The sequence below is a fragment of the Podospora pseudopauciseta genome, chromosome 4 (genome assembly GCF_035222475.1).
Source record: "Podospora pseudopauciseta strain CBS 411.78 chromosome 4, whole genome shotgun sequence".
In the NCBI taxonomy this organism is placed as follows: Eukaryota; Fungi; Ascomycota; class Sordariomycetes; order Sordariales; family Podosporaceae; genus Podospora; species Podospora pseudopauciseta.
This window is the reverse complement of record NC_085894.1, coordinates 693,826-705,284: the sequence shown is the minus strand read 5'-3', so window position 1 is coordinate 705,284 and position 11,459 is coordinate 693,826. Positions and strand designations below refer to the sequence as shown.

General features: G+C 44.2%; 1 protein-coding gene across 1 annotated transcript; it reads left to right on the top strand.

The window, feature by feature from the left end:
* Window positions 1–3,539: 3,539 nt before the first annotated feature.
* QC763_0062410 (uncharacterized protein) lies at window positions 3,540–4,127 on the top strand (the record flags this gene model as incomplete). The annotated part of the gene is made up of 1 exon (XM_062905869.1): window positions 3,540–4,127. The coding sequence occupies one exon, from the start codon at window positions 3,540–3,542 to the stop codon at window positions 4,125–4,127; it is 588 nt and encodes a 195-aa protein (XP_062765402.1).
* Window positions 4,128–11,459: the final 7,332 nt, after the last annotated feature.

The following is an 11,459-nucleotide window of genomic DNA, read 5'->3' as shown; positions in this document are numbered from 1 at the left end:
GAAAAAAAAAGAAGCGCTAAGGTATAAAAAATAGTAATAGTATATTTTTCGGAACGAAAGATAAGGAGGAAAGGCATTATATTATAGACTAACTATATAGTAAAGTAGGATAGAGACTATAGCCGGCCGTAGTAGTTAATTAAGTAAAAGAAAACGACGGACTTATAAAATAGTAGGGCGCTTACTTTTAATAAAAGTAAGCCGGCTTATCTAGCTTATTAGTAAGCGTAATAAGCTAAAACGGATCACTAGACTTACTAATAAGCGTCATAAGCTAAATACGGAGGTACTTAAAGGATAGAGGTTTATATATATAGAGGAATTAGCTAATATAAATAAATTGTTCCGTAGTATATAATATAAATTATAATCGTTAATATTAAACTATTGTAATTAAGATAAGCTATTATTATATACTATTTAGCTATACCGAACTAAGATTATTTAAAAGTGCCTTTAATTAGTATCCCTTTTAGAAGTTCTAGATAGGGGTTCGTTATAAAATACTATAGCCTATAACTATTAAAGATTATTTTATAAGTTAAATTAAGCTTTATTTACTTATTATTATAAGCCTAATGCTAGTACCACTACATTTTTTATACCTATTATCCCTACCGTAACCGCACGGGTACTAGTCCTTTAAAACGAAGCTAGCCGAGCCGCGATAAGCCTAGCTATATACCTCGTTATTTTCTTACTTTCGATTATAGTCCTTTACTACTAAGCTATGAAGAGCATCCCCAGCTGACTTAACTCCGACTAAGCTCCGAAATTAAGATTCGGGTTCGTTTTAGCGTACGCTATTAGTTTACCGACGAAAGCCAACGGAATAAAGTAAATATATTTAGCGCTACTATAAGCGAAGCTTTCTAATAAAGGTAGTATCGTTTTCGTACACGGCCTAAAGTCTAACCCCGACTCGATATAACGGGCGACTTAATATGCAACGAGATAAGCGATAACGGCCGATATACCCGATAAAGCGGCAATAGATAATAAGCGGTTCGTAAATTAGGTTAGCGACTTTCTCTTTAGTAACCTCCGTCCAACGGTTAGCAGAGATATCTACCTATTCTTTTATAACTACGACTCGTACTAAAAGAGGGACGCGGTATATATATAGTTAATAACCCTTAAGAATAAACTGCTTAAGTATATTAATAGAGGGATGCGGATATTTAAGACGGTAGGTGCTAAAGATAGACTTAGCTTTGGTTTTAACTTTTGGAGTACTGCTAATACGCTCCGACTCTAGGAGCGAAGCCGGAGCCTAATCTTTATAGTATATAGTTTTAGGAGGCTTATAGTTAAATAGGTAAGCTAGAACCTACTTAAAATAATAATGCGCCTAACCGTAGTAAGCACTTATTTAAGCCTGGGCAGGTCAGGACTTTAGCCACGTCGCGGAATATATTAAAGTAATTCTCTTCCTAAATACGCTGTATCGCGGGACTAGTTTTAGCCTATAGGGTTAATTTACGGTAAAGGGTCTCTAGCCTTTCGGGTTACATCCGTTAATCTTAACTAATTTAAAATATAATTCGCTTTTACTATACAACTTATATAAGGACTTTATAGTAGTAACTTTAAACGATTTACGTATATTTAATTTCTTTAAAAAGCGGCCGATATAAATTTTTTAATTATAATTCGTTTAACTAAAGCGATTTATAAATATATCGGATATTAATATAGATAAAGCGCGTTAATAGTAAATATAGTATATCCGTAAGTAATCCGCTATATATAAAAGCGGAAACGTTCGAAATATTAAACTATCCGTCGATTATTATAAGCTTAATAAGTTTACGTCGAAAAGCGAAAGCTATTAGTTAATACTTTCGAAACTTATTAAATTAATAAAAGCCTTTACTCGACCGGTAAAGTATTACTACTCCGTCCTACTCAGGAAGGTAAATACCTATACGGAGCGGGCCGAGCTATCGATAGAACTTAAACAGAAGTTATATATAAGGCATAAGAGAGTAAGCGTTTTATATATAGTCTCTTTTTACGGATTAAGCGGTATTAATAAGTCGTAGTTAACGCTTAACTACGTTAAGAAATATAAAAATAATTATAATCCGATTCTCTAAATAGACGCGACGGATAAAAAAATAGTACGATCTAGCTTTAAAATATATACTATAGAATTGAGACTCTTAGTAGAAGGCGGCGAGAATTAAGGATCGATTAATACGGATATAAGGGTTAAAGTAATACTCTAATAGTTTAGCGACCGAAATAAGGCGGATAGCGAATAGTTAATAATTATAGATAATACCGACGATTTTAATTAGGAAATCTAAAAGGTTATACCGAGGAGGAGCCGAGGAAAGATTATTATTATTAGCTAAAACGAGTAAAGTATTAAGTTAGTCGGCGGGATCTACAAATTGGTCTATATTAGCGATATATCGTTATTAAAAGGGAAAACGCTTTTCCTCCGATATTTATAACTCGATAAAGAGCTGGCCCCTATAAATATTAAAGACGACTATAATAAAATAATAAAAAAGCTAGAATTCTTAATACTTACTATTAATCTTATTAGTATCTATATCGGTAGCGATTTTCCTTTTAATAAAGCTTTATAGCGATACCTCGCGAATTATAAAAGGCACCGCGATAAGCTCCTTTAAATAGACTTTTTTAGAGGATTATTAGCGTCGGAAAAGACGGTATAGATAGTATAGGATATTACGCTCGAGAAAATTATAAAGGAAAATTATAGTCTGCGACTTAATATATTACTAACGTTTTTTATATATTTTAAGGGTAGTATTATCTAGAATAAAATATTTCGTTTAACTAGTTTTAGTATAAAAGTGGTTAAGGCTAATTTAGAGGAGGAGGGGAGCGAAGTAATATCCTTTAAACTCTAGTAATTCCTTATACTCGTTAGAGATAAATAGGATAATTTTCGATATTAGTAGTGCTATTATATACTACTCCGTTATAGCTTGTTATAGCGTGTTAACGGGGAGTGGGCTAGCGTAACGATATATAGTCTAGTTCGGTGGTAGGCAATGCTAAACGACTATAGCTAGTTACTATAGCGGTGGTATATAGTATTTATTTTAATAGCGTGCTATTAGAATATAATAGGGGAATAGCTTAAGTTCCGTCGATATCTAGTTAGATATTTACTATATATTTATAAGGATAACGGCTAGAAAAGAAAGGATTTATTAAAATATCTAAGCTTTATCGGAGCGACGTTAGGAAAAATATATTATAACGAAGGCCGGTAGATAGAGGCTAAAAAACTATATATATAGGTAATGGAGACTCGCAAGATCATACTTAGGGCTAATCACCTTTCTACGCTAACGAGTATAGCTAACCTAGCGTTAACATACAGGAACTAAGGCCGGTAGGAGGAGGCCGAAAAGTTATTTATGCAGGTGATGGAGACTCGTAAGACTAAGCTTAGGGCCGATCACCCTTCTACGCTGACGACCATAGCTAACCTAGCGTCGATATACAGGGACTAAGGCCGGTGGAAGGAAGCCGAGAAGTTGTTTATATAGGTGATGGAGAAGAGCAAGACCAAGCTAGGGGTCGATCACCCTTCTACGCTAATAAGCATAGCCAACCTAGCGTCGACATACAGGAACCAAGGCCAGTGGAAGGAGGCCGAGAAGCTGGGGGTGCAGGTGATGGAGACTCGCAAGACCAAGTTTGGGGTCGATCACCCTTCTACGCTGTCGAGCATGGGCAACCTAGCGTCGATATACAGGAACCAAGGCCAGTGGCCGGAGGCTGAAAAGCTGGAGGTGCAGGTGCTAGAGGCGAGCAAGAACAAGCTTGGGGCCGATCACCCAGATACGCTGACGAGCATGGTAAACCTAGCGTCGATATATAGGAACCAAGACCGGTGGGAGGAGGCCGAGGAACTGGAGGTGGAGGTGATGGAGACTCGCAAGACCAAGCTTGGGGCCGATCACCCAGATACGCTGACGAGCATGGCCAACCTCGCTTTTACTTGGAAAAGCCAAGGTCGACACCCAGATGCTTTAGTACTGATGGAGAACTGTGCCCAGGCTCGGCAGCGAGTGCTTAGCGACGAGCATCAATACACGCTATCGTCTTTGGCCACCGTCGCTAAATGGAGTAGCTAGAATGGGTTTTATTTCATTTGTATGGTTTAATAGAATACTTCTTCCTGGGAATAGCTGTGCATTCTTGAAGCCTTTGAGTGCTTTCAGAGGTTCTATACTTGTCTTTATCTCCTTAAGTCCTGTTGAAACCAGTGCTTGCAACTTGATCCGGTTATATTGCGTGTATTTCAAGCATGTATATTACTTGTCTGGAGAAGCCCAAGACCAATGGAATTGTAACACTGGGAACTCTTAAATACCCCATTCTTGCTAAGAACTCCATGCCCTCTGGACCACCTTACGTAATCTCCTTGTCCCCCTGTGACGATCCCCTGTCCAGAACCTCTGAAAGGGATACCGGTTGAAGGCGAACTTCTAGATAATGGATCGGTGCAGCTAAACAGTGCACAACAAGATGTCTCAATGTAAACACAAGATACCGTGGATACAAGCTGTGATTGCATACTGCGGAACTATCTACAAGCTATCTACTTCCTCCGTATATAGTCCTTTCTGATTCCCTAAATCGATGGTTCTGCGCATAGATCCCTTGGATCTACGTTCGGTCCCTAGATCCCCTAGATCTATGTTCTGTCCTTAGATCCCCCGGATCTACATCCTAACTCCTAGATCTATGTTTAATTCCTAGATCCTAGATCCTTATCGTGTTCCTTATCTCCCGCCTAGTCCGTGCCACCCTCGTGTCTTTCCGTGTTTTATGACACACAGCTGTTGTCGCTTTGAGAATCTGTAACCTGACAGCGAAACCTATAGAGGCAAAGACGAACTCGGTGCGATGCTAACATAGCTTATGTTATAGAATGGTTGGTTGCTACGCAAATTTCGGATATGTGCCGAGTTAAAGTCTGAAGCCAGAAGTGAATCCTTTGGTAACGTGTCGCGTAGGAATTTTAAGGCGGCTCAGCTCCTGTCTTTCTTTCTGCCCCGCGTCATATCGATGACCACGCTCTTCTTGTGCTCTTGCGCCTAGCTACGGTCGCGCTGCTCCTCTGCTTTTCCATTTCTAGAGATATACGCTCCACTCCAGCTCCCTGAAGTGACAACCAAAGTGCCTGGGCCACTTTCTACGCACCGGGTGGGTCGTCTTCGTATTCCAGAAGCGTGAAGCCGCTTTTGGAGTTTTGTAATTAGCCGTTTCCGGATCTTCGTAACGCTTAAGGTTCCCACAGATTTCCATATCCGTCCGCATGCTCACCCCTCACTTAGGGCACCGCGGCAACCCACAATGCAGTCACCACCTCTTGTACTCTGTCTGCTATCCTACCTTACGTGGCTTACCCACGCACAAGATTCCTCGCCAGCAGAGATCCTATCCCAGGCCCCTCCGTGTACTGTAGGTATCGGCCCTGCTGCATTTCATACTCATCTAACCCACATAAACAGCACAGCTGCATCATTGATGCTCTTGTTGGTTTCAGCGGCGACCTGGCGGACGTAGCATCCTATGTCTGCTCAAACATCACCCTACAATCTGAGCTATCAACGTGCACGCAGACGAACTGTTTATACGCAGATCAAGTAAGTAAGTAGTGGCTATATCACGGCTGTGAAGAAAACTCTCTGACTGTCCGCAGACGCAGCGAAACTAGAGACTGAATTATGTGCAGATTTTCCCAAGGCATCAAGGAGCCGGGAGGTAACGCGGACGGTAATCATTGGTTGCTCCATAGTCTTCCCGGTTATCGCGCTTCGGTTGTATACTAGAATGGCTTATACTAAGAGACTATGGGTCGATGACTATGCAACGATCTTCGCTGCCGTTGGTATCTTCCTTGTCCGGAAGGTCCAGGTTTGGCACTGACGGCTTTTCAGATCTTGCTAGTTGCGCTCGCCATTATCGATCTCTACAGCGCACATCTAGGCCTAGGCATGCACTACTGGACAGTACCAACCGGCCACGGCATTCTGATTCTCAAGGTGAGGTTCTACGTACCCAGCCCTCTACTTCTTCGCTTACAGACCAGCTATTCTACGTCGAGTCGATGGTCTATATGATCCTCCTCGTTGCTGGCAAGATCTCCATCCTGCTTGTGTATGGGCGCCTCTTTCCTGCACCGAGGTTCCAGTATGCCGTCAACATATTGAGCGCCTTTCTTGCCTGCCATGGCATCTTGTATACGCTTCTTACTGTCTTGCAGTGTCTCCCGGTCTACTCGATCTGGGATCGTTACGTCGTCAGTCGCAAGTGCCTAGACGCGACTGCCATTTCCTATAGCAGTGGCGCGCTCAGTATCCTAGAGGACGTTGCCATTCTTCTCCTACCAGTCCCACAGGTGTGGAAACTGAATATTGATCGCCGTCAACGACTAGCGGTGTTGGCAATATTCAGTATCGGCTCATTGTACGTAGTTCCCACTGCGCCACCGTCTCCACGTAGGCTAACCTATCGTAGCGCCTGTTTCACCTCGATGATACGGATGAAGTACGTTGTGCAATACAGCGCCACGTATGACGCGACCTGGGACAACGTTGACATTGTCATCTGGTCCGCCATCGAGCAGTTCTGCGCCATATTTTGCGGGAGCCTGCCACCCCTGCGACTCCTACTAGTCAACGCGCGCCGCAGGATTTCCCAGGAGATGAATGGAAATAATGCTATGCCATCACGTACCCAACTACCTAACGGGATTACCCCGTTTCAACCGCAAAGGCAGTTATCAAATATAAGCGCCGGGCCCACAGGTAAAGATGTAAACAAGCCCTGCTCTACGATTCAGAACGAGCCGGGGGAAGGCAACATTCAAATCACTACGACTATCCAGGTTAAGTGGGAGGGAAGAACGTGGTTTGAAGATAGCGATGATGTCGAAGAGGGACCGAGCCAGCCACCGGTTTCCTCAAGCGACATAGGTAATTTAGAGAAAGTTGTAGACGGTCGCCTACAGACAGGGACAGTTTCGTCGTAGTCAAGGTTGGTAGGTGTTAAGATATGTCGCCGGTAGGCTAGTTATCTGAAGACTCTGGGTCCTTGGACTGCGAAGTACGACGGTGCGAAGTAACACCGAAGGAAGGCAAGTATAACTATGCCCTGGAAGAAAGTGTGGTAAACCAATATATTGACTTTAACTGTTTGACTTGAGCTTGAACTTAAGAGAGAAAAGACCATTCCAAATCAGGGAGTGAAGGGCACCACCGTCAGACCCTGCGTACCAGCGTCATGGGAGCCTGTATCAGCTCTGGCGATCCGACTGCCGATGGCCCTCATCTAAGAGGCCCCCAGAGCTCCAGCATACGTTTATTCTTCGCTATTCATTGTCCTCTACAGCAAGTATACATTCAGACAGAAAGGGGTTCTGGTCAACCAAGCTGAGTGGATCTCAGGGGAGCTGAACTGACGTAACCAGTTTAGCGGGGGGAGGAGGCCGAAAAGCTGGAGGTGCAGTGATGAAGACTTTCAAGGAGACGACGGCATCCTGAGACCTGTTGCATTTTTTTCCAAGAAACACTTCTACGACAGAGTGTAATAGATTTGGCCTCGAGGTGTCACCTACCACTATTTCTCGAACCCTGAAGACCGAAAGATGGACCAAGCAACGGCCGCGTAGCGAAACAACGGAACCCGGACCTACGGGAACTATACAGCGAGAATCTGAAGCCTTTGCTAGCAATTGAACTCGTCAACATGCACGGGTGTTGCTCCCCTTGGGGCCCATCCACGGCGTCGATGCCCACTCCGTTTATCACAGCCAGACTCGTCGATAAAACCAGTTGATATGAGTGGCAATCAGAGAGTTTAATACGCAGAAGGGCGTTGAGCTAGCCTCTTTGCAAAATACCAATGGAAATCACCAAAAAGTGGAACCAACACCTTCAGGGGCCATTGGAATAGTATGTGCCTTCACAGCCCTCGCTACTTTTCTTTTTTTCCCAAGATCCGCAGCTTACACATACCAGTTCGAAAGATTAAACACCGTGTCATCCTCCAATCAGACACCCCTAGATCCAGATTCTTGCAAGAGGTCAACTTCAGACTCAATGACACAGTCATCGCGGTCTTGCAGCCTCTCACTTCCAAAGAAGTCCATAAGGATGGAGAGCAGGGTGAACCACAGCCAATCATTAGCAAGATAAGTGTGGTGGCGACATTATCACGGTGGGACTAATGGGCAGCACCACAATCACTGGTGACAATAGTGATAATGGTGATAGGAGAAGGTCTGTATATAGAGGAAGTATGTGGTATTAGATAGTCCCGCAGTAAGCAATATAAGTGAAAGCTCAATACAAGTTCAAGTTATTGAGACTGAAACCATTGATCCATCCCTGTTATGTACGTTTTGGCTAGCCAAGGAAACTGCTGCAGGAGCCGATTCAGTCTGTCCAATCCTTTAGCCAATACCAAGACTTCCGTTGTTGTATATGTAGACTAGAGAACATTTGAAAGATAATCCAGGGGGTACAAGTTTTAACTGGCAGTGCAGCGGAAGGTCGCGACCAGAGCCAGATGATGGTGAAGAACTCGACGGTAAAGAGAAAAAACCAGGATCCGAGATAGATGCAGGAGACGGAGAATTGCACTTTCTCCAGTGTAGCAAGTTTGTCCAGTTGAACAGCGCTAGTGTATCGGAAAGCGGCCTCTTGTCTGATCAGCTCGCTATCACGCGCGTTATAAGAAACTCAAATTAATAGTGATGATTGGTGTACGCCCAAGGCACCACCACCATATTACGTGACAGCGCCGTCGGGAGTCTGCAGTCAAGAACGTGACATCTGATCAGGGGTTCGTCACAAGTGTAATAATGCTAAACTAGCGAATAACTTAACGGGAAGTATAATACAGACGTATAAATTGCTCAATCTTTTTAAAATCCATTTTAATTATATATAAGATACTAATAGCCTAACCCCACTGCCGATATCAATAGCTAGAACAAGTCGGTCCAGTCTTTACTTTCACAAAAAGTTGCAATGATCTCCGCGAGATGATCGTCACCCATATTCGTGTCCTAACTCTCCAAAAGAGTGCATTTAGGGAGATCAGGACATATTTTGAGGAATGTATGCTTCAATCGGTAATGGTTGCCCTTTTGGCTTCGCCGCCGGGTGTTACATTAATAAATTGACGATATGCAGTACAGTATCTGAACTCTTCTACCTCTCTTTCTGCAACCTCCGAACCCACCACATCCACTAGCCCTGGGCATAGCATGTAAAGCCTAACGATAACATCACTACATGATGAACCGGAATAAGCCGGTTTTTGAGGGGTCTGGCCTCTTCGAGCGGCGACTACAGTTCCATCATTCCTTCAGTCGTATCAAACGATGGCAATTTATCTACGTCCAACGAGCCTTTATGGAAAAAGGGTTATTGCACGGCGCTGTCACCTACCTTGGACGAAGCCCTACCTCCATCCCAGGCTTCCGATGCGACAATTGATTATCACACGACCCAAACAAATCTCAGAGGGGGGAGACACACAGATCGACCGTGGTTCAGGATCTCCCCAGAGGAAGACCAGCCATGACCGTTAAATACATGTACATGGCGGGAGACGTTCCAAGGTTCGTGGTCTGTTTTGCTTCTCCAATCTGGCGGAAGGCCAAAGAGCTGGAGGGCGAGATGTGCTTCGTGAGTTTCCTTGAACGTTACAGCGGATGGAAGCACTTCTGGCAGTTGAAGGATACATCGGCTATTATATACTTCCCACCATACTCTTTACCAGGAAAGATTTTGTATAAAAAGGTGATTAGTATGAAGCTCGTGGGCGAGGCTTATGTAGAAGCTGAGACGGACATAGGGCCGAACGATCAGCTGTACTTACGATAGGAACGTCGAGTTACAATGGGACGCCAAAAATGGCGGGCATTCCGTCTGTTTTGTAATAGGTGGGTACTGTATGACTAGCGTGTAAATGCGACCCCGTACTCGATCAAGTTAGTGTTCAGTGATCCCGGATGCAAGAACGATATTTGGAGGAAGACGACTTGCCTGATTTGCACTAAGTCAAAAATGTTCCTGCCACGCTGACCTGCAGACATCCATTACCTATGATAACGTTGGAAAGTAATGACACATTGGATTCTGCGGCCATAGGTGCCTGGAGTTCAGCATCATCTCGACTACCGCCGTGTCACGAAGCTTTACCAACTATGTAGGAACTTACTGTCTCCCCAGAAACCGCCCTGACACCACCTTTAGGTCAGAATACTTGGAAATCGTGAAGAATAGGTACAAAGAAGAACGCGGTTCCTGTGGCATCCAAGGCCAGTCTTATAGATGGGGAAGCAGGCAAACATTCCACAAGATATGGAGATAAAACTGGATGTAGTGTGTGAGAACCGGGAGGGTGCAATGTCATCATTGCTTTACATTGAAGGTTCTCCTCGGTAACACCGGTACAAAAAATCCCGTGCCAGATGCAGTTGAGGCATTGGATAGTAGAAGTCCCCAGAGATGCTATCGCCGAGCTATTCATCGTGGTCAAACGGTGCTACAATGGATATATTTGGAGGCGCGTGTTAGGGCTCCTTGAAGTCTGACTAGTAGGGAAGTTACCTGGCAAAGCGCATTCCTGATCTCCAGAGACATTTTGGGAAACGAGGGCGAAGCTGTAGTAAAATATGCCTCGAAGGATTATTATTTACAACCTAATTTCTTATATACCAGACAAGACGTCTATCCTGAAGCTTAGTTCTAGGCCTCGGCTAGCTCAGCATCGAAAGCGTCTACAAGCTTCCGGCTGAGGTCGCCCTTTTCCACCCAGATGTTTTCAGTAGTCGGCTGCCCTTGCCACTTGGCCTCATACTCGATGTACCCCTCAGCCTTTCGTCGTGTGATCAGCTTCTCAAACTTGAACAGTTTCTGGACGGGTTCGGATCTAAATTGGGCAACAGCTCCGAGACCAACATTCTCGTTTTTTACCCAACTGTTATCACTCTCCGGGTATCCTGCCCACTTCACTTTATACCATACCCTCTTCCCGATCTTGCCTTTTGCAATTAACTTCTCCACTTCATAAACGTCATTATTAACAGTCGTTAGCTCCTCATCATCAGATTGCGTTATATCGCTGGCCGGTAGATTTCGAGACCTTTGTAATGTAGCATCGATGACCTCACAGCCCTTATCAGACCATCGTCCTGTAGCGGATTCTGCGGTGGTTGCATGCGTAGAAGTGCGCGCAGCAGAGCTGCCGATGGACGTCAGGTCGCCCTCCGTCCGTATATTCGGGTCAACCAAGTCGTCGCTGCCGACAGGCGAACGCAAACTATCAGGTAAAGACTGGCGATCAAGATCCATAAACATGTCATCAGGTTGGGACGAGAGCGGGGTGTCTAAACTGGGATAGCTGTCATCCGAGACGCTGCTATGTTGAGTGCTGCAATGTGG